The sequence below is a fragment of the Myotis brandtii genome, unplaced genomic scaffold (assembly GCF_000412655.1).
Source record: "Myotis brandtii unplaced genomic scaffold, ASM41265v1 scaffold99, whole genome shotgun sequence".
Classification (NCBI taxonomy): Eukaryota; Metazoa; Chordata; class Mammalia; order Chiroptera; family Vespertilionidae; genus Myotis; species Myotis brandtii.
In genome coordinates, this window is record NW_005372121.1 from 643,202 (window position 1) to 667,848 (window position 24,647).

At 36.8% G+C, this 24,647-nt stretch overlaps 1 protein-coding gene across 1 annotated transcript in view; it reads right to left on the bottom strand.

The window, feature by feature from the left end:
• Window positions 1–24,647, bottom strand: part of WDR49 (WD repeat domain 49) — a 113,355-nt gene that overhangs the window by 45,581 nt on the left and 43,127 nt on the right. Inside the window, exons 7-12 of the mRNA XM_014533560.1 lie at window positions 21,078–21,242; window positions 17,796–17,911; window positions 7,558–7,688; window positions 5,205–5,303; window positions 3,386–3,544; window positions 994–1,181 (exon numbers count right to left, since the gene is read on the bottom strand). Of these exons, the coding sequence (XP_014389046.1) occupies window positions 994–1,181; window positions 3,386–3,544; window positions 5,205–5,303; window positions 7,558–7,688; window positions 17,796–17,911; window positions 21,078–21,242 (858 nt within the window). The remainder of the gene's footprint in view (window positions 1–993; window positions 1,182–3,385; window positions 3,545–5,204; window positions 5,304–7,557; window positions 7,689–17,795; window positions 17,912–21,077; window positions 21,243–24,647) is intronic.

Below are 24,647 nucleotides of genomic sequence, written 5' to 3' on the forward strand. Positions count from 1 at the left end.
GAATGAAAAGTAGGTCCATTTGGGAACAATAATCTGTGATCCAAATGCAAAAGAATAGTTCATGATAACAGAGGTTAGAAAAATGACACTAACACTCAAAAAAAGGTTTCTACCTGATCTAACTAACTTGAAAAATTGAAAGAAAGGAAGGAGGGGGAGCAGAAAGATGAAAAGAAAACGATGAAAAGTAAAGTCAGTTATTTGATACAGGGGAACTTTATCACATATAGGTAGTCACATATTATACATTAACACTCAAAAAAAGGTTTCTACCTGATCTAACTTGAAAAATTGAAAGAAAGGAAGGAGGGGAAGAGGAAAGATGAAAAGAAAACAATGAAAAGTAAAGTCAGTTATTTGATACAAGGGAACTTTATCACATATAGGTAGTCACATATTATACAACTTTATAATATTATTAAAAAATTGAGAAGGTAATCGGTGACACAAAAATCCCACATTAATTCAGGATGACAATAATGTTAGGTGAAGGACCAGTACTCCATTTAAATTATGTTTAAAGTCTTGCTTAAAAGAAGGTATATCCAAATTATTTATGCTCAAATGATGTTGCAGTATCTTACTGACAATATTGCTTTTCTAAATTGGTTGATTGACTTGAGTGTATTTTAAGAGAAGATTTTTAATACTAAGGAAAATCTGGTTTTCTCTATAAATTATTTAAGAGAAGTCTCTGCTCAATACATGTAAACATTTCCTTTAAAATACTCATTCTGTCAGGGGGATCACCTTGTAAGTTATATAAATAGTCTAACCACTATGCTATACATCTAAAACTAATATAATATTGATTGTCAACGGTTATTTTAAAAAAGTTTTTAAAATTAAAAATAATTGCTGTAAAAATAAATAAAATACTCAGAATGAATGTTTCTTCTTTTATCTAGGAAACAGACAAGACTGGATTCATAGTTATCTGCAACAAAAGGCAGTCAAAAATAATAAAGTGGATGTAGACTGTTTTCAAATCACCTCTATATTCCATATTTTCAAACATCCATCAAGATCTCCTGTGGCGAGGTATCGATTCAGTTTATCAGTAGCCATAATAATAGATCCAACTCCACGATGAGCCAAAAATTCAGCCAGAAGTTGTTTCTTAAATGTATCCCAGAGTCTGACATACCCAGATCCTCCACATGACACCAAGTTAGCACCTCCTGACAGGAAAAGAATCACCTAGTTAGGAAGCTGTGGCAATGATTACAGAAACAACTTCAGTGGCTTGCCCTGTGAAAGCATAGCATGTTGTAGAGGTGGGTAGCCCTGAGATCAATTCCCAGCACTTTAATTCTCTCAAATATAAAATTGAGATAACCCTATGATAACCTCACTGGGGTATGTTGAATATTAAATGAAATAAGGTATATAAGATGCTCCATTAAATTTAGTTTCCTTTCCCTCATTCATTATTTTGATATTATTTGGGTTTTTAAAATTTACACAGAATTAATTTATTCCTTCAAATAAACTTATAAGACATTAATTGCAACTTGATGATAATATGATTACATAAAACCCAACTTTCTTAATAACGTATTGGACACAAATACCAAAGAAGTAAAGCTCCTTATGCAGAGATCTGGCTGCATATATGTAGCAACAGCAGCATGATCATTGATTTCTCTGTATAGTAGCATGCTTAGAATCCTATTTATGAGCTTATTTTTACATTTTTAATCAAGAATTTATTGTACGCTCTTATGAGACACTTTTTTGGTTCATAGGCCTAGAACTAACCTTTCATTTTCCATTTGTATATGCTTTGTAGAAGCACTTTATCTAAATTATTCTTCTGTGGCAAAGTTTCTATTATTATTTGATAAATCTGTAGATGACTTTCAATTTGCTTCACCAATGTACTGCCGATGAACAATCATATCTGCTTAAAGTAGAAATAATAGCGTGTAGCTGCTTCAGTGGAAACAATTTAGGAGCACTGATAACATTAAGAAGAATTAGTCTGGAGAGCAATTTCAGGATAATAGTTCATATTGTGAGTATAAGTGAGTTCCAGAAAATAGAAAGTTTTAGAATATGTTTCAAAATCTACTCTAAATATTCCAGTGCTTCTAAAGCTTTATAGGATTATAACTGTCAATTTTAATGTTGAAAAATTTTATATGAAAATCATGCAGATTTTCTACTTATAAATTAAATATGAAAAAATGAATAGAGATAACATAGTGCAGCCCAGGCAATGTGGCTCAGTGGTTGAGAGTTGACCTATGAACCAGAGGTCATGGTTTGATTCCTGGTCAGGGTTTGATTGCGGGCCCAGTGTGGGGCATGCAGGAGGCAGCCAATGGATGATTCTCTCATCATGGATGTTTGTATTTCTCTCTCACTCTCCCTTCCTCTCTGATATATATATATATTTAAAAGAAAACATGGTTCAGATATGTTGTTTTAAACATAAACACATATATGTCTAGATTCCTAACGTTAAGAAAAAGCACTTTTAACATATATATATTTTAGATAAAAAGTAAAAAATATGCATTATTCTCAAAAGGAGATTTTTATTTTGGGTAAACACAGGCTGAATTAGCACTAAGATAACATAGCCATTGAACACAGAGGAGAAATTAAGAAAATGTGTATTTCATCTGTATTCTATTAAATAACTACAGTAAATCATGTGGCAGCACCAGTGTTGGCATACCTCTCAGCAGAAGCTCTAACCAGGACCCTGATGCACAGCTGGTAAAGATACCCAAAGTGTAAGTTCCTCTCCAAATTATTAAGACACAAGGCAGGCAGTTATTTTAAATTTTGCTATTGCCTCCAATCTCCAAGTCTCTCACTATTTGCTCCCAGCCCATCTGAACCAGGTGCCAGTGCTGTCCCACGTTCTGCTGCATGTAGACCTACGCTCACCTCACATAGAGCATTTTTCTTCTTTTTAATTTTTTGAAATTAAATTTATAGGGCTGGCATTGGTTAATAAGATTGTATAGGTGTCAAGTGTACAATTCTATGGTGTGTCATCTGATATTGCATATTTGTCACTGTGCCCTCTGCCCTACCAAACCTCTTTATGTCGTGGCTGGAACACCAGTTCTGATTGTTGCCCATAGTAAGTAGCTTGCCTGAGTTTTTCTCACTCTGATTCTGGTGTATGCAATAGTGCATATATTACTGATGGCGTCTAGTCTAGCTCCTATTCTTGGACCCATCCTCCTGAATACTAACTTCATTCGCAGTCAAGGCCTCCCATGACCCAGTACTGACTGTCAGCTAGACACAGTGGAACTCTACAATGCTTAGATACAATTATATTGAATTCTCTTTATTGCACCTTTGCCAACATTTTACAATATATCAAAGCACTCTGCAGTCAAAATATAAGTATACAGTTTACCTGTCGCTGCAGTGTTTTTTCTTGCTTCAAGGAAGCAAAGCCTCATCACAGCGTTATCGCACTCGGTGCCAGTCTCATAGGAGCTGGCTCCCAGGGTAGCCTGCTCTGCTGTGGGGCGGCTGGAGCAGCTCCTCCCAGCACTCAGGAGCTTTTGAGGCTCTATATGTGTGATAGAAACAAATCCAGGTGTCTTAATAAACAGAAACATCTGCTTTTCAAACAAATGCTTATAAACAACAACAGGCCCACTTCATCACAGGCTCAGATGACCCCATCAAGTCTCAGAATAGGTTTCCACTCAATATCCATCAGCCTTCTGCTATTCACTTTCTCAAGCCCAACTTGAAGGACTGTTTGATTGCCTTTTTGTTTGCATATTCTATACACACTTACAGAGTTTTCCCTTGATATGAATTCATAAGTACTTCATTTTAGAGTCACATCTTAGAGATCTTGATATATTCAAGACAAATGTGATTCTATTATCATAGCATTTGCAGCTTATTAATCATGAATATTAACCTTGCAAATAATTTAATAAAGATGAGACATAATAACTATTTAAATATATTTAAACAATCATTTTAGCAATATTATTTATTAGTGAGTTACCTTGGAAAGGACATTCCTAATGGGATTTTGATTATTTCATGACACTATCTCCAATCTACACTAATAAAAACTAGGGATATTCATCTTAGGATGTATGAATAGTCTGCACACAGTTATGAAAAATCTATACAGAAGTATCTTCAAATTTTTAAGGCAAGAAATCTATAGCAATGCCTCTCGTGGATTTTAGAAACTTGATGCTATTTGCTTTCCCTTCTTTCATACCTCTATGCTTTAATTGTAGCCACAGTTAGGTTTTCCATGAGACCAAGATGGTGCTCCCCTGAAGGCCAATATAGAGGAAGAGGCAGAATTCCATCCTCTCCATGGAGGGTTCAGATGAGCCCTAATACTTAGCTCCTTGTACATAAAGCAGGTCAGAATTTGGGACCTGCAGGCTAGTAAGTCCTAAATCTCTTAACTATGTTTCTTTATTCTGATCAAATCAGTCCCTCAACTTTTCACACACAAAAACAAAAAACAAAAACTATATCTAATGATCAGTCTTTTCCTAAGGTCCAATTCAAGCCTTTGTGAGTTTATCCAATTGAGACAAGAGAACCGTGCTGGGCCATGAGAAATTACATATTCATTACTCAAATAAATTAGTCTAAGAAAAAATCTTTAGTATCTAACAAAACTAAAATAAAATGTGAAAGGCAATTGTCAGGACATTTTGCTCAAGTATAAATAAAATATTCATGTGCTCTGCTAAATTCCCATAAAATACAATATACTCCCATCTAACGCTCCCACAGTTTCTAAAACAAGAAATAATTTAAGATTTCCAGGTGGCATAATATTTAAAACAAGCTCTAGACTGAGCCTGAACAGCCAATCAAGTGCACATGAGTTCCCATTTTCTTACCAAGGGGTACCCAAGGTTCACTCAAAGGCAATTTGGTGAAGTTTATTGGCAACAACTAAACTAGATAGAAATGAGAGTCTGCTCCCCGCTGTCAGTAATTCAGAAGCACTGATATAGTATATGGAGAAAAAAATGTCATGCCAAGGAGAATTTGCTAAGCCAAGTAAATCTCAAGAATTTTTTAAAGTCACTTCGACAAGACAACAATATCACTAATCCCTTGCGCTTATAGCCAATCATCTATAATTTAGGAGCAAGCTGCAACAGTACATATATAAACAACCAGGCCTGCTGTGGCCTGACTCAGCCACATTATTTTAGTTTCAATCTTGCACTCACCTGATTTTGATTGTAGCAGCCTCTGGTAATCGGGATGAAGGACATAGTGAGCATTTCCTGTGCTGTTGTTCCACAGAACAATTTCTCCATCATAACTCCCTATATGAGCCAGCATGGAGAACATAAATTGCCAGAAAGTTAGAGGAGTATGAGCAACAGCAATGAGGAGAAGTCATTAGTATAAGATCTTACATGGAATCTGTCACATAGTAGGTACTCTATATATTTTTGGAGACAAGTGAATAATACAATTAGTATTTTTATTAAAATTTAGAACTTACAATCTTTAAAACATATGTATGCATTACATATGATAAAAATTACTCTATCTTTTTATTTTATAGAATAAGGGCTTTGCAATTAAACACCTTGAGTTTGAGTCCTCGTTCTGCCACCTACTAGCTGTGTAAGCTTGGGCGAGTTATTTAATTACATGCCACAATTTCCTCATCTAAAAAATTGGGTTAAAATTGTATTTCTTAGGGTTGATGTGCAAAATGAGAAGTACCTAGAATAGTGCCTAGCATATTATAAGTACCAAAAAGTGTTAATAATTATCATACTTTTTTTAAGGAGTGAGGGCAGCCAAATCAAGTTTCTCTAGGTTTGTTTCCCATATCACTTTTTTGATGTGTGTGTCTTCTTTTCATTCCCTCCCTCCTACATTATTTGTTGCATATTACTTTCTCCAATCCTAAAGTTTTCCCTACAGAAAGTCTTTTCTTACTGCTCATCGCAGAGAACATAGAAAAACCCAACGAATGAGGCTAAGTCTGACCAAGTCTCTGCTCTCAGCAGCTCAATGAGGACAGCTCCCTACTGAGCAGAGTGTCAAAATCCAGTAAAGAGCAGAGGGAAAGGCTGAGTTTGAGTGGGGTGTACATATGGTGCCTTTCTTGGGATTTGGAGAGAGAAGAGAGTAATCCATACTAAGTCCTGTCCTGTCCTGGGGAGAGCCCCCTGTGCAACTCATAAATTGGCCAAGGATGATATATCTCCATAGATTAGCTGTCCATCAGAGCACCTATCTTCTCCTGTGATTTTGAAATGTCCGACTCTCAAAGGGCTTAAACAAACATTTGCACATAGGACTGATGGGATGAGAATGAATGAAGACATCATCTATTCACCAATTACAGTGGTATTTTATGACACTTCAGAATAACAGCTCTACAGCCTTACAGATTGTTCCCATTATCCTGCAGTATGAGCTACTCCCTGCGGGGGTGGACTTCCAGCAGCTATAAAGCAAATTGAATAGCAGTGTTGGCTATGCTGGAAAGTAATCAGGAAAGTCCTAAAAAACACTGCAACTTTAAGTGCAGATAGAGCAGTAAACTTCATATTGCAACACTTCATAGCTATCCTGGCTGTTTTCCTGTAAGCTTTCATTCCTCTTAATTGATGACATTTTTTGATTCTAAAAAAAGAAAAAAGAGTAGGCTGTCAAAATATGGACTTGTTAATTTCATGGTGCGATCTGCCTTTATAAATTGTTTTCTTTGGCCAGAAATGATATAACAATGACTGTTTTTCCTTAATATGTCACATCAAAGTCTGTCCATGGATCCTTTTAAGAACTTAAATTTGTCAACATTTTATGAGGCCAGTCTTTAACCAATATCACTTTGACTACATTGTGCCAAAGGGTTAATACATTCCCATTATAAAACATCTGAGTGCCACAGAAGTGTGATTTGTACCCAAGAGCCCTAATGCTGCTCCTGGAAAAAGGACAATAAAAATAAAAGCTCACATTTATGTCCAGCTGGTGTGGCTCAGTGGTTGAGCATCAACCTATGAACCAGGAGGTCACAGTTCAATTCCTGGTCAGGGCACATGCCCAGGTTGCAGGCTCAATCCCCAGGAGGGGGTGAGTGGGAGGCAGCCAATCAATGATTCTCTCTCATCATTGATGTTTTTATCTCTCTCCTCTCCCTCTTCCTTCCTCTCTGAAATCAATTTTTTAAATTTTTTTTAAAAGCTAACATTTACTGATGAGCTTACTGTTTGCCGAACACTGAGGTAAGCCCTTACACAGATTATCTTATTCAATCTTCACTATAAAATAAGATATAGATACACTATTGTTAGCCCTGTGGCACAGAGAAAACTGATTTAAATAACTTTCCCAATACCATGAGTTGCAAGTGGTGAAAATAGCATCTAAAGCCAGGTAGCCAGGCTCAGGTGCCCTAGAAATAAGGACCAAGAGTAGCTTTAAATGAAAAAAAATCTATTCACTTTGCAGTTGGGAAAAGTTTTTATTTTATTTTTTTGTTTTTTTTTTAAGTGAGTGAGATAAAAGAAACCAAACTTTCACCACTGATTGTCAAGTGAAGGTTTAATTAACCTGTAGCAAGCGTTTGTGGAGGTAAGAACGCAGCACAAATGATATCATCCCGGTGCTGTATCCCTCCTTCCCATTCCTCCGGGTGGATGAAAAATTGATTGAAGTTCTGAGGTCGAAACACGGTTATAGCCCTAGTAAAAAGGATATACAACTTAGCTGGGGATCTAAAAATAATAGAGTTATTGAGTAGCCATTGTCAATGTGGGCAGTGTGACTTGAGAGGTCTAAAATACTACACTATCCAAAACATAATCCCCACATGAGATCCATTTACTGAACTTCCCATATTAAATTTTCTCTTGGATACTCTCATTAAATTCTCTGGTAAATTATAAATACTTAGTATTAAAAGGTTAATTATCCTTTCACAATCACTAATACCAAACATGTATGCACTTATCAGATTAATTATTCATCACCAGAACCCTACTGCAAGGTTTCCCTGTATGGAGCCACTAAGAGTTTTGTGACTGTGACTATGAAAAAGGGGATGAGTCTGTGAACACATAATATTTTGTAGTTTGAACAAAACTGACAAGATTTCTTTTCATCAGAGCATCCAGGACTTGTTAACATACCCTGAGGCATTTCCCAGACTTACTTGACCACAGAGTCCTTTCACATACAGTGTCATAACGAACTACCAATTGTGGAACACACTTGGAAAATGCCACTCCAAAGGAATGGTACACAGGACAGATACTTTTTGAACAGAAATAATCATTTTAAGAAGATCAGTATCTTGGGGTCCTGATGGTGAATTTGAGGACAGGGTAGGATGGGCAGAGAATGAAATGTCTGGTTCTTGATGGGGAAGTGAGGAGCACAAAAACTAAATTGTGAGGGTATTAATTCTACCCTGTTCTCACTTGATTTGGACTCTGGCTACCAGCCTCTACTAAGCCTCTTCCTCCTTCTAAAGCCACACACAGCTCAATGAGCGTCTGTAACCACAGGCTTGGTGACTTCACTCTCATTCTCTTCATCTCCCAGAGATCTTCCTTCTATTCCTACAGCTCTGAAGGTCTCCCAATTGTCCTGTCATTGTAACTCCTCATTCTCTGATGGATGTGGCTTTCTCCTCCTATAAACTCTTTTGTTTCTAGTATGTCCTGCATCTCTTCTTGCCTCCCTGACTTTCACTCCCTATTCTCTATTTTCCCTTCCTTTTCTCTCTCCTCTTTTAATATGGACATTCCTTATTGATATGTCCTGGGTCTCTTCTTGCCTCCCTGACTTTCACTCCCTATTCTCAATTTTCCCTCCCTTTTTTCTCTCTCCTCTTTTAATATGGACATTCCTTATTGTCATTCTTCCAATCCATCTCTCTACTCAAAAGAGCTTGTTCAGGAATTTTGTAGACCACCATGAGCTCCAATCTCGCTTATAAATGGTTCTTAAAACTCCCTTCATTTATAACTGTTTCCAGTGTTGAATAGTTCTCCCTTGCCAGTTGGCAGTTGCACACAGTGCTCACATTAGCAACATATCAAAAATCCAAAATTTTCATCTACCCTCCACATCAGCCCTCCTTAAATTCCCTATTATGACCATAATTTCAGCCTCCTGCATGTCTTCCTCTTTTTCAGTCAGGTAAAATACTCAGATTCTACCTTTGTGAGATGTTATATATTTACTCTTCCTTTTTACTTGTAACAGCCGATGACAACTTCCTAGTTCAGTGCTCACTACCTCATGGTTGAACAATTGTAACAGTCTTTTAATCACTTTCACTGCCTCTTGTCTACCCATCTCTGGTACACTCTTCATCCTGCTACTAGATGAGGTTTACTGACCTTGGATATGTAAAATGTTGTGTGTCTCCAGATTGGTTGTGTCAGCCATAATTTCATTTCTTCAAATGTTTTCCGCCCCTCACTTTTATTGTTTATATGTTACTTACATCTTGGGTTGCTGTTTATGCCATAAGTCACTAAGGTGTTTTTCAATCTTCAATCACTTTTCTCTCTGTTGTTCAGATTGGATAATTTCTATTGAGCTGTATTCTGTTTTACTGATCCTGTCTTTGCCATCTCTGATCTGCTGTTAAACCTCCCAGTAAATTTTTTGTTTTAGATATTGTGTTTCTTAGTTCTAGAATTTCCATTTCCATTTTATCCTTTTGATAATTTTCCTTCTCTGTTGAGTTACCCCCTTCTATTCTCTCATTATGATAATCTTTTCCTTTAAGACCTTAAATACTTATAAAAACCTGTTTTTATTTATTTGGCAAATTCCAACATCTGAGTCATCTTGAGGTTGGTTTCTACTGATCACTTCTTTTCTTGACCATGAATCATGTTTTCCTGTTTTTTATTGGTTGAGTGATAGCTTCTGATTGTATAATGGACATTATGGCTCATATGTTGTAGAAAATCTGGATTCTGTTTTCTTCTGAAAAGTGTTGGTTTTTGTTCTGCCAGGCATTTAAATTATTGACAGACAACCTTGAGCTTATGGAAGCTTTGTTTACACTTCAGTAGGGAGACTAAATTTTGCCTTTAGTCCTAGGGCAGCTTCCACAGTTACAGGACAGTTGTTTTTTTTTATTACCTCTAAAATGTGGTCTTTCTTCAGTTTTAACTGAAAGCCCAAAGTGTTTACTATGCCATCTAATTCTGTGGAATTCAAACTCCAAGCGCGCGCGCACACACACTCTCTCTCTCTTTTTAATTGCAACAAGTAGCCACTGCAATACCTGTTTGGCTCATTTAGCCTTCTAGTGATTGTTATCCTCTGGTTCCCACACATGGGGTTTTCTCCCTCAGTTTTCAGTTGTTTTGGAAGCAAGGAGCTAGCTCTGTGTTCTGGTGACTCAAGCTAATGGCAGTGCAGCTTTCTGATGGGAGTTCTTGCCACTCCTACTCCTCTTAATGCTGGGAACTGCTCTCTGGGTAAAGGCTGTATAAATGTGGTTCTGTTTATTCAAGGGTTGAACCCATTACACTTTCTGCCTGCTTTTACTGCTCTTCAGTACTGATGTTAAATGAGTGGTATCTATTTTGTTTATATATGGGAGGGATAGTCCAATATAGCTCCTTCACAATTACCTGGTCTGGAATGCCAGCTTTATCTATATATATAAAATGTTAAGTGTCCAACCAGTCGCTATGACCCGCACTGACCACCAGGGGCAGATGCTCAACGCAGGAGCTGCTATGACGTGCACTGGCCATTTACAGAGAAACGGCACTGTGGACCTGGCACCCATGAAGCAACACTTGGCTTCCCCCAAGTGGGACACAGGCCCCGCCACCACCCTGGAGTGACACCCCACCAAATCGCAGCCAACGCTGCCAAGGTTCCATGGTGCAAAATTCGGCCCACAGCCCAGCCTGGAAACGGTGACTGTGGGCGCCGGGTAATGACGTCATGTAGCAACACCCAGCTTCCTCTCCTTAGCGACGACTAGCCTTCTTGGAGTTTCTTCAGCCCAGGAACCTGACCTGCTTTATAGCAGGTGCAAACATTTTACACTTTAGCTAAATGTCTGTGAAGCATTTTCTGGTGCCTCATCTCATTTAATCCTCACAGAAGTCCTGGAGTAGGTAGATAGGAGACTTGGTAGAATACTATTTTCTTTTCATTAGCCAGAAAATGAAGATTTAGAAAGTTTAGAAACTTGACCCGACTGAAAAGAAGTAAGAAATAATGGACCTTGAAAATGACTTCAGGTTTTCTCACGGTGCAGAATATAGTCAAACACTGCTGCAGTTAAGTATTTTACCCTTGGTTCTCCCTGCGTGATCTACAATAATAATCTGCCTCGTGTTGATATTTACTGCTGTGCTGCTGACAATTACCTGAAAGAGAAGTTGGGGTGCTTCACTGGGTTGAAAAAAGTTTAGCTAAATCAGAAAGCAGGTCCAATTAAGCAAGTTTATTTTATATATATAAAAGGCTAAGTTGACTTGGGCATGTGTGATACATACAAAGCTCTCGCTGGCACCAATTGCACATGTGTGTTTTGATCTGTCATTGTCAATCGTGAATTTGGTTGACACTTCTATTATAGAGAAAGGGCGAATAGTGATATTAAAATATTTCTTCTAATTAATTTCCTTTCAATGTGCATGAATCTGTGCACCGGGACACTAGTGATAATATAAATAAGGTAATTTTCAGTTCTGAAATTATAGTTAATATCATTATAGCTCTATATGTATATACTTTTAATGTTCTCTTTAACTGTTGGTTTGATTGAAGAGATTAACCTTCAATGGAGAATGTGAGATAGGAGTGACAGGGAATGGAGAATGTGGGGTGGGAGTGAGAATGGAGAATGTGGGGTGGGAGTGACAGGGAAGAGGTTAATCTTCTAGCTCTTCTATTATCTCTCAGCTAACATTCAATGTCAAATATCTTTTCCCCAAGATACCCATATTAACTAGATGTGGTTAGGGAGTACCACCCAAAGGCACAAAATCCTTTTCATAAGATGGTGCAAAAAGAAGCACTTCTGATATTTGACCTTGTGTGTCAAAATCTCAAGAAACTAATTAGCTGCCACCTTTCCCTTAAAATCTCAACCTGAAATGACAGTTATCCTTAAAATACCTTCAGAATCCACACTGTATTTCTTACTTTGTCCATTTCAAATATAACTTTTGTAAGTTTATACTTTTGCCAAGAGTAAAATTAAAGTACATAATGAGCCAATTTTAAGGCCATTTTCAGAGTCTGAGATTGTTCTTTCTGACATTGAAGGATTTTACTAGCTCCATTTCACAACTCATATCTGAAATCCTGAGAGTACTGTTACTGAGTCATTGTGTCATCTTGTGAAGATGACCATAACTCTAACTCAGAATTTAAATACAATGACCAATTCTGTGAGAAAAAAAATTAGTTTTTCCTGTCAAGTGCAAAAAAATACTAAAAAAAAAATGTTTTAAGAAACAACCTTTTAGGATGAATGAGTTAGGAAAATAGCTTTTACTAAAACTTATCATGTAAAAATTCTTGGAAAGAACAAAAGAACACAATCAACTATGTGTTCCCTTTGAGGTTACTTGTTCATGTGTTGTTAGTCCAATTATAAGAACCTATGTACTGACTTTTAGGTTAAAAAGGGATATCTCAAAGGCAGAGAACTAGTTTACTATATGTCAGTTCATTTTTATCTATTTCCCTAATATTTGTGAAGTCAAATTGTAAACACTAAAACCATCTCAAAATTAGGTTTGAGGGTCATTTGTGAATTCCTGCCTCCTCCTGACCTCGAGCAGGGTTGTTCAGAATAAGTCACAACTTTGGAAGTTTTCATTCTGATTCTTAGCCTAATAATATAAACCAGTTGAATCATATGGAATTATAGTTTCTTACTAAGGTAATCATTAAGTATTTAATATCTCATGATAGGTAAGTTTTATTGCTGAGGAACTTTAAATCCCTAATCTCATTTAATTTAAAAATACATTTAGAAATCAAATTACATCAACAGCTATTTTTGAGCACCTACTTTTTTACAAAACTGTGAAAAATGCTGCTATCAAGAATATTTTTTAGCCAAGCTGGGTGTGGCTCAGCTGTTGAGCATTGACCCAGGAACCAAGAGGTCACCAATTCAATTCCTGGTGGGTTGCTTGGTTGTGAGATTGATCCCTAGTGGGGTGGGGGTGGGGGGAGGCGCGCAGGAGGTAGCCAATCAATGATTCTCTCTCATCATTGATGTTTCTATCTTTCTCTCCCTCTCCCTTCCTCTCTGAAATCAATAAAAAAGATTTTTTTTAAATAATACTTTCAGAATTATTTGAAGTTATATAACAGATTCTCTCTTTTTTTCAGTGTTTGTATAGGAATAAGTATTTAAAAAGGGTAAAAATTTTCATAAACAGTGATCTCACCTTTAACAGAAAGAGAAATAAAGTGGAAAAAACTAAGAGTCTGAGTCTATTTTTATAGAAAGTTCACAAGTATAGAATCAGAATTTTAAGGCGAAATAAAATACTAAACTGTTATGATTATTTATTTTATTTTACCATAAGATACATATTACATGTCTACTTTAAACAAATGCAAAGATAATTGATCATTCATTCACTTAATCTTACCAAAATAAATATGGCCAGGTATATAATTGACCCTATGTCTCTAAAGTATATTTTGCGTAAAATGATAAGAAACATATTTCTAGAAGTTCTAAATTTGGGGCTTCCTTTTTCTGACAGAGATATTTTCTATATAAGGATTATAGTATTTCTAAGTAGTTAACATGGGCTCTCTAGTTCAGGTTTTCCTTAGGATAATTTTACAGTGGCATTTACCATATCTTGCCTTGTGTGTGTTGACTCCCCAATTAGGATGCGATACCACTGAGAGCACGAATCATGCTTCTTCACATTCAAAGTTCCTAACTCAATGCTTTTCATTTAGGTGCAATTTAAAAATAATTGAGGGAAAGAAAGGGGGGAAATAATGATACTCTAGAACTTTAAGGTGCTATTAATAATACATCTTTAGGCACTTCTTTAAATGCACAGAAATGATTCATTACCTTTGATTGATATGACCAACCTACTTAATCAAATTACTTGTTTAAAAGAATATAGTTGCTTTCCCATGATTTAACAACTTCATCTGTCACTCAGAACTAATGTAAAGAGCATGGACTTTGTTGTCAAATTCTAACTTAGCTGCCTATTAACTCTGTAAGCTTGGCCAGGCTGCCCAACTTCTTCAAGCTTCATTTCCTTTCTTATAGAAGAGAGTTGGTAACACTTAACTTTCTGATTTATTGTGAAGAGAGAGTAGATTTTAATATCTACCCTGCATGCCTTTTATTCAGAGTGTGACTAATAGGAAATTAATCTTGCTAATCATCAGATTCCTTATCTAGTCAATAAACATTAATTGTTATATAACTAATATCATTGAGCATCTATTAAGCACCAGACAATATATAAATATACATACTATATCTATCTATCATCTATCTCTCTATCTCTCTATCATCTATCTATCTATCTATCTATTAGTTGCTCAATGATATGTATTCTATTCCTATGTTAGATAAAGTGCAGGAAGCTAGAGAGCACTAAGACAAAAAGGAGGCATATTTCCATCCTGGGAGTAAGAGATATCCTGGTGGGGAATATATGTGAACGAGATTTGAATTAAGAATGCACATTAGGCCCTGACCAGTTTGGCTCATCAAAGAGAGCGTCGGCCTGCAGACTGAAGTGTCCCGGGTTCAATCCCGGTCAAGGGCATGTACCTTGGTTGCGGGCACATCCCCAGTGGGGGGTGTGCAGGAGGCAGCTGATCGATGTTTCTCTCTCATCGATGCTTCTAACTCTCTATCCTTTCCCTTCCTCTCTGTAAAAAATTCAATAAAATATATTTTTTTTTTTAAAAAAAAAGAATGCACATTAGCCACATGAAAAATGCTGGGAAAGGGAGAGAATAACGACAAGGGGGTGTGAAACAGTAAATTTGTATGGCAACATCCTGATAGTAGGTTGCTCCTTGAGTTTGGAATGTACAGGAGAATGAGTGAGAATGAAACTAAGAATAGGTCCAAGCTGGTGGGGACTTCAATTAATTATGTAGACACTCTGAAAGGTGTCAAACAGGGGAGTGACATTGACAGAATGCAGTGTAGAAAGAAATCATTGTAGCTAAAATGTTCAGTATCTATTTAAGAGGTAAAAGAGGGGCATTACTAAAGGAAAGGACAAATTGGAAGGCTGTGACATTCATATATGTGGGAATGACACTCTGAATTATACAGTTGTAGTAGTGAGGAGAACAAGTTTGAGAAATATTTAGAATATAAAATGGATAAGGCTTATTGACTACTTGGTGGTGAAGTTGAGTGAGAAGGGAAAACCGAGGTCTCTGGCTATTAACAGGTTTTGGAGAGGGGAATAAATAATGCATGCAGTTTAGAATATGTTGATTTTTGGATTGCAGTCAGACACACCCAGCAAAGTGAGTTTAGAGAGATAAGAGCTAAAGACAGATTTGAGATATCTATAAAATATCGCATACCTTCCAAGGTGAAGCCAAGGTTTAAATTAGATAATGTGTGTTAAGTGCTGAGTGCTACAAAGCTCTATGGATAAAATAAATGAGTTGATCTTCCTAACTAAGTAAGTGGAATTCTTATTCCATCCTGGGTAAAATTAGCAAACATGGCTCTTTTCAATAGAGCCTGAAGTTAAAGCTTCAGCTTAACAGTTTCCTCTGGGTTTTAAAGACAGCTTGATGAGCTGACTGTCAGTCTTCTAATTATTTCTTCTCTAATCACTAAATTATTAAGGAATTGGCATAATGGACCATCCTTCCCAAGCTATTACCAAATAGTTGACTAATACTCTTGCTTCTTTTGTCAAATGCATCCTGGCAAAAAGATCCCTGCAAAGATCCTCCAGCAACCCCTCTAACATAAGGCCTCTGACTTGGAAAATATATTTTTTAAATCCAACAATATAAAGTGACATGAAGTCATTGGAAATACATTTTTTTAGCTTTCAATTCCAACTAAGGGATCCAAGTCTTGACCACCTTTTGGAAGATGGAATAAGTGGAGAAAGATGGGAAGAGTGATAACGTTTCCTCCTCTCATTTCAGTCTTCCCAAAGCTTCCTCCCCAAGATTATAGAACATGATCACCCACAAAGATAGACCAGAAAATTGGATGCTCCTTTAACCATTTTCAGATGACTCTACACATCTCATCTTTTAAAAATTTTCCCTGTAAGCAATAAAAAAAAAAAAACTTACATGAGATGCTAATTTCTAACTATGGAGATCTTAAAAATATAATTAAGAAAATGGTATTCATGCTTCTAACTGCTCTGTGTCACTCATGATGTGTTCTTCCATCCCTATATGGATTTCCTTTCACACACAGACCCATATCTACTACCCATGCACCCATTGTCTAAGGCCTATCTTGTTCTAGTAGGCTTCCTTGATTACTAGAGTTAAAAGAAATAGCTTCCTCTTCTGGCCTCTTACATTGTTCACGTTGCACTTTAATAAATATTATGTAGTTTTCACTCCTCTGCTATGGAGATCTTAAAAATATAATTAAGAAAATGGTATCTCTACAGTTGTAAATTACACTGATTAATTTTTTAAATTCTTTTTGTTCTGTCCCAAATTTAAATTGGGTCAGCTGTATACTACACATCTACCCTGCCATGATATTAGAGAATTAAATGTTATTCACTGCCACAACCTAATTATAGAGATCATTAGGCCATAGTCTATTGGAACGGTTATGAGCTGTTAATGGCTCATGATTGCTCCCAGGGATGTGAAGAAGCCTTGTCTTTCAAAGTTGAGGATGATTGAATTAGTTCTTAATATCAAGTAGAATAATCTGGTCTATATTTCCTTCCTTATAATCAAACTTCCCCTGAAACTGAGCTGTGTGTGGCACTCTGCTTGTCTGCATACGCGCATTTGCATTAGAAGAAAAGCCTTTCATGTGATTGATAAAAATCCCCAAGTATATACTGCTAGCTTTCTAGGTATGAAATCTGTTTAATCCTAGCTTCAAACCCTTCAGATCATAATTCTATAGTGAATAATGCTGGGCAAATTACCTATTAGAGCAATATTTTGTGAAATGTTGAATTTATGGACAATATATTTTCAAAACATAGCACTTTAATTTTTCCTAGTGCTTATACAATGCCATAGAAAAGACTCTGTTCATGATCCCTTAGTTCTCTCAGGAAAAAAAGGAAAGAAAAGTAATTTCCCTTGTAATGAAATGGAAGAATAGCTCCTTGAGAACAGTAAGTGGGCTGTGAAAGGGCCTCTCTGCACTAAGATGAAGGAGGTACTAACACAGAATTCAGTGGGCTATTTCCCTCTTGTGCTGCAATTTAAAATAAGCAACACGAGAAGAAGGAATGAGCTCCTTTTACAGTTGAGAGAATGTAATTTACACATTAAGAATTTATTGCCTATAACATTTGGGAAACTTTTGGAGTTAATACTCAGAAAGTGGTATTATGTCCCTACCTGGAATGGTTAAAGGAAGAGGAAGGTTCCCAAAGCCAGGAGAAAGCCCTATAACAATTCTTAAACTTGCTCAAGCTACATGATCTGATAATAGTATAGTCACTAAGCATTCAGTCAATTCCAAACAATTTCACTCACCTAGGTTACCAGAAAGTCAATGATTTAGATTCAGTCAAGATTTCTATGTTCTCTTTTCTTTTGTATTTTGATTCCAATAAGAACATTCTTCCTATAGTTTTATGTGAGGCATATCATACCTGTCCCAGCCTGTAACCAGTATTGTCTTCTTAAGAACCAGGATCTGTGAAATGTCCACAACTCCCTCTTTTCCAACAGTTAGTGTATGGTGACAATATCCATTGAAATCCCACACCTTTAAGAGAAAAATTAAAATCACCTTTGAGACAAGAAAATGTCTTCTTCAATGAGTGAAACAGCACAGTGTAATAAGATTATTCTAAATGTTTGTGTTTCCATTCTGGACTAGGGTTGATTCACTCAGAAAATGTAATAATTCAAGAAAATCCCCTCACTATTGAAATTTAGCCATTATATGTATTTATTACTCTAGAGTAATACTACCAGTTTAGTCTATACATGTTTGATTCAAAGGCTAACAAATTAGTGGGTATTTTTAAGGGGGTGGCAAGTTAAAATCATGAAGAGCCCCATTTGGGAGTTTGTTGAAATCCTGCTTCTCACTCTAAGTACTAGTATGTCTCTCTAAAATTCCTAATTTATGACACAGGAACATTACTCCTCAGGGGTGTTTGGAATTTTAAACATCTAATACAGAGCCTGAAACACAGTGATCATTGTACCAAGTTTTCTATCATCTGCCTACAAAACATCTTTTTGATAGCGGGTGCTAGAACTCAGTCTTATGGAGGCACAGGCAATTCTAGATTACCCCACTTGGGCATTGGTGAGGACCTAGACCCAATAGGTGTGCTTTAAGACAGAATTTCATTAGGTCCCCAGCAGTTAAAACTATGCCTTGCTATAAGACATTGTTGGTACATCATGCACAAAGGGCAAGCTGGCATTCTGTCAAACTTACAATGCATATAATCTTTGACTCAAAAATTCAACTTTTAGAAAGTCATTACACAGAGACACTCAAATGTGTGAAATGGCCTAATTTGGAGAATATTCTTGAAACATTGTTTATAAAAACTAAAGATTTGAATCCATTTACTGGTTAGCTAATAAGAGACTGAGCATCAGAATATGGAATATCTATACAGTGACATATAATGGAGCCATTAAGAAGAATGAGTCACCACCATGTGTCCAAGCTCAGCCAAAACTAAACCAGCTGTGGAATCTTAAGCAAGTCGCTTTATCTCTTGGGCTTCAGTTTTCTCAGCTGTAAAACTGAGATAATAAAAGCAACAACCATAGTGTGTGTGTGTGTGTGTGTGTGTGTGTGTGTGTGTGTGTGTGAAGTGCAAGGAAAATTTCTGGTTCATAGTAAGCATGAAATAAATGTTAGCTAACATTATGACTATTGTTGGTATTCATATGAATCAATGTCCAAGCCAGGAAAATACAAAATACAGAACAGCATGGACAGCGAGCTGCCGTTGAGAAAGAAGTGGTGCTCAGAGGCCAGAGGCATGCATCAGAAACTGGAAACAGTGGCAGGCACAGTATGGAGCTGGAAACAAGGGTGAAAGATTTTTTTGACTTTATATCTATTTTATATTTTAAATTTTATTATATGCATGATTTAATTTATTCAAAACATTAATTAATTTTTAAAAAGACACTTCAAAACCCTGATAAACAGGGCAATACTTTTAAATCTTTGATTACAGAGGTATTGGTTTTAGATGCTGAATGATAAATGAGATTAGAAAATGTCATTCATTCTTGTTTCTTCATAAATACAGCCACTGTAGCTCAACCCTGATTTATGTGTCCTATGTAGAGGTTACCGAATTTCAGAATTCTGTTGTGCTATTGTGATAAAGATAAATGTACCTTCAAAAGCTGAGATTATACTAGTAAATTCACATTAGCTTCTAAGATGTCAAAGCTTGAGCTGAGCCAGAGCAGTGAACATCTTCTCACCCATGTCACTCTGTTTTCTTCTACCCATGGCTCCTAACCAAACCCACCTAAAATAATACCACACATAGGTATTGTAAGGATGTGACTCCCCCAGAATCTACCTCGTCCCTTAACTGGGACCATTTTAGCAACCATTTATAAGTCTGCCCTGCTCTGGATGGTTACTTCCTATGACAGGAGTAAAGGGAACCTAATCCACTTCCCTTATTTTTCAGTTCTGCCTCATTCCCCACGACTAGTAGTGGGGACACTTGCTTGTTCCTTTTGATAAGCCTCTGTCTAATACTCCACTTTCAGTTATTCTTTCTTTATTCCACCTTGACTATTAGGATTGGGATTATTCCATTACCCTCACACCTTTTACCAGTCAGTCCTTCCATGAATGAGTCTATTTTGCTTAAATCCAATCTCCCAGTCTATATGTCATCCATTAACCTTCCTAGAGGTTAATCAAATTCTGCTGATTCCCAGAGATTTTCACTGTAACATGCCATAGCACCTCCTTCCCACTGGCCATTAGCAGCCTGCAATCCTCCTTCAAACTTGCCTCCACCTTCCATGATATGACATCTACATATCCAGATAGCGTCCCTTACCCCGAATGCATCAGACATCCTATCATGGAAGGTACATCTAATTAACACTCTCATGACTCCAGATATGAAAGTTTGCAAGCCACTTAAAGCTTATTCAGAAAAGTACCCTCTGTTGCCTCGGAGTGTCACAAGTCATCTCCAATCAAACTCTGTCATTGCTCTCAGAGCCCGGGGAAGCAGGGAAGATTCACTGATGGACATGATTTCAGATTGTATCTAACTTGGCATAAAAATTTGATCATTTTTTGCAAAGTAAAATAGTATCATCTTTCTCCCAGAAGAAATTAATAATGGTTGCAAAATAAAGAAAAGCCCCAAAGCAGAATATTGTGTGAGTATAAGATAAATAATAAATAAGATTATGATTGTTCTTCCCCCTTTCTTCACCACCTCACCTTCACATAAAAATAAAAATTACAAAATGGAGCGATTCTAACATATTAATTTTCTGGAAACGTTGCATCTATGCCATGTTGAAAAGTTTACGTACTTGCCCTGATTTCTCATTTTATAAATCGAGGAAAAGGAAACTAGAGACATTAGCTGAAGCACATGGAAATTATTCAGGCCTCTTATTCCCCAAAGTAGTCCTCTATCCAGAGCACTGGAAAAAGCTTTCTGAAATAAGAAAGCCAAGTTGTGCTTTCATTCTAAATAATTTATTCAGAAAAACCATTTATTCATTTTTCCACAGAATTTTATTTTCCTAACATCTTTGTTATTAGATGGCTTGGGTTCTTTAGCTCTTCTTACCTTGTCTCATCTCTCTTCTTGCAAGGCCAAAAAAAGCACAAATAAATATAGTCAAAACTGTGTTTCCTCTCATAGTATTCTGGCCCCCTCTTGTCTGGTAAGAACTGTTCCTACCTTAACAGTTCCATCTGTGCTGCCAGTCAAAAGCCGTGTCTCATTTGCATCAAGGGCCATAGTGCTGATTTCTGCATTTCCATGACAACCAGTAAATTGTTTGATTTTCTGCCCAGTGTCTATCATCCAGAAGCAAACTGTTGACCCCACATCAGAGCTGATTACCTAAGAGAAAATAACATTGTAAAGAAATTAAATATAGTCCCAGAATCTATCATCGTTATTCCAATAAAACTATCGAACCTGTGCATTTTCTGTACTGGGATCCCCTAACAGTTAGAGACATTTTTGTAATGTATTTTCTTTCTTTTTGTTGAGCTGATAACATTTTAATTTCTAGGACAGGACTGAGATAATAAGGTCATGATTCTCTTTATGAGAAAAGATAGGAATCTACTTCCCTTACCCACCATTCAGCTTAGTGTCTAGAGGCCATTCTGAAATCGAATCCTCCTGAAGATAAACTTACAAATCTTTTGCATTTAAATGAGAAAGTTGATTTTAGTAGTCATGGTGATCTGACACTATTTACTATATGAAAAGACACATTTTATTGTATATCAGTTTCCATTTGGCATTCAGAAAAGAAAGCACTACTGCCATTATGGGGAAAAGTTAATTTCAACAAATTGCTAGAGCTATTGCTTTTAATGCTATTAGTCCCTTTCTTCTTCCTTTCACAAGGTACTGTGTATATTTTTACAGCCAAACACTATTATTGATAGGTCACTAAAAAGAAAGAACACAGGAAGGTTAAATATAAATCTGCATCTACACTCCCAAGAGAAAGGCAACAAAATAAATGCTAGTCAGGATAGAATTATATATAGTAACCCAACAGTGTGAAATCTTATAGTGGCAGGCAGACCACTAATTTCAGCTCTAAGCATTTAAGCACCCTTTAGTTTAAGAGATTTATAAAACCTTCTCACCAACAGGACTTTAGGTCCCAAAGAATAAAATAAAAAAAAAAGAATCACCAACCATACAAATGTATAGATAAAAAGTTGCCTGAAGCAACATCTACTCTGAGAAAACTTAAAGCATGTCTTTATCTGCTTAAGTATTGATTACCATTGTATAAATGTAAATTTATTAAAAATATGTTAAATTTGAGTGTTACATTTTCATAATTAAATGGGCTAAAGTTTTTCAACTGTATAAGGCCTGGATAGCAGCTGGCCATGATGCATACATGCATTCATTCTTTCTAGGGCACGCACTGAGTGGGTGTTCACTGTGCAGCTCCATGACAGAAGTGGGTTCACGGATGAATCCCTGCCCTCAAGGAGTCTGTAGTCTAAGGTTGACCATGAAAATCCCCTGGGGAACTTTATAAACCATGACTGCATACCATGCCACAGACTCTGATTTAATTGGACCAAGGAGGGGCATTTTTTATTTATTTATTTACTTATTTACTTTCTGTATTTGTCCATTGATTTTTAGAGAGTGAAAGGGATGGGGAGAGACAGAGAGAGAGAAACATCAATGTGAGAGAGACACATCCACCAGAATCAAACCCGGGACCCTTCAGTCCACAGGCCAACGCTCTATCCACTGAGCCAAACCGCCTAGGGCAGTGATGGCGAACCTATGACACTCATTTTTTTGGTTGATTTTTCTTTGTTAAATGGCATTTAAATATATAAAATAAATATCAAAAATATAAGTCTTTGTTTTACTATGGTTGCAAATATCAAAAAATTTCTATATGTGACATGGCACCAGAGTTAAGTTAGGGTTTTTCAAAATACTGACATGCCAAGCTCAAAAGGTTTGCCATCACTGGCCTAGGGCAAGGAGGGGCATTTTTTATAGAGCTTCCCACATTACTTAAGTGTGCAATCTGGATTAAGAACAACTTGTCTAGATGGAGAAACAGAAGGAGAGGCATTTTTATAGAGCTTCCACATTACTTAAGTGTGCGATCTGGATTAAGAACAACTTGTCTAGATGGAGAAACAGACAAGAAACAGAAAATGTCAAGTAATGTTACATGTTCAGAGGTATCATCCTGGGTGCTGTGGGGCACAGAAAGGAACCCAAAATCCACTCACTGGGGTGGGAGGTAGGGAATAAAAGGTGAGGATGATCAATCCGGATTGAAGATAGGTATTTATTGAGTGCCAAGTGCTTTACATTCACTATTTCATTTCATCTTTATAAAAAACCCTGAAAAATAAATATCGTTACCACCCTCATTTACCAGTGATAAAATTGAGATTCTAAGTAGCTAGATACTAGTCCCAAGCTTATAGAATGACGTTTGAAGGCTGCCCATGACAGACACATCACAAGGCCTTCCTCTAGTCCAGCATTGCATTCCAGATAGCTAAGAGCATGCGTAGAAGAGAGAACTTGGAGAATATTCCAAGCATGACAAAAACAATGGAAATGTCATGCAACCAGGGTACAGGTGACAGGATAAATGATGGAATATCGGGTGAGGAAGCAAGCTGGTGGGGGATATTTGAAATCCCTAACAAGCTATGCCAGAGAATAATGAATAATGTGTGTAAAGTTCATTTTACTCAGAAACAGTCTACAGCTTTCATTGGACTGTCACTAGGGTGTATGACTCAAAATAAAATAAAGAACAATTTCTTTGTTCTTAATAAGGAGGAGAGTCATACAGCATATTTTGTTGGTTGGTTTGTGAAGATACCTTTGGCAACAGTGTGGAGAACAAACAGGAGGCTGCTGTAATAGTCCAGGTAAGATATGCTCACCAAAAACAGTTCTGGAGATAAATGGAGAAGAGGAACTGGGGGAAAAGGCCACCAATTAGCAACATTTATACCCCAGCAAGGAAATGATCATGAGCATATAATCTCTCATAGCCTTTTTTTCTGAAATTACAACTCGGAATCAGATAATTTCTCAAATGATGTAATACTACTTTTCAAAAATATTTTTTTTTATTGACTCCAGAGAGGGAGAGAGGAAGAGAGAGATAAAAACATCAATGATGAGAGAGAATCATTGATCGGCTGCCTCCTGCACGCCCCCTACAGGGGATAGAGCCTGCAACCCAGGCATGTGCCTGACCGAGAATCAAACCATGACCACCTGGTTCATAGGTTGATGCTCAACCATTGAGACACACCGGCCGGGCAGCAATACTATTTTGATACACATTTTCTCTTAGTGGAGTCAAAGGTAGCTTATATATTTAATTACCTTCGTGAAATGATAGTGTAATTTCTAGGACAAATGACCTGGATCTTTGAAATAGTGTGACCAAGCACTTTCAGGATCATTCCAAGTAACTGACTGTGTTTCTGTTTGCTTTCGTTTGTGCAATATACATGGTGGTTAAGAGCCCTGAGCCTGGAGCCAGGGTGCCTCAGGTTGAATGTCAGTTGTCTGACGTTGGCTCATTACTCAATCTTTCCAAGCTCTAGCTTCCTCACCTGTAAACTAGAGAGAATCATAGTAGCTACCTCAAACTGTATTTAAGAGATATAAATAAGCTATTTACAAAACACAGAACATGTCATACAATAAATAAGCATAAAAATTAGCTAGTGTTACTATTCCAATTAAAACTTTATTTGTCTGACCTTT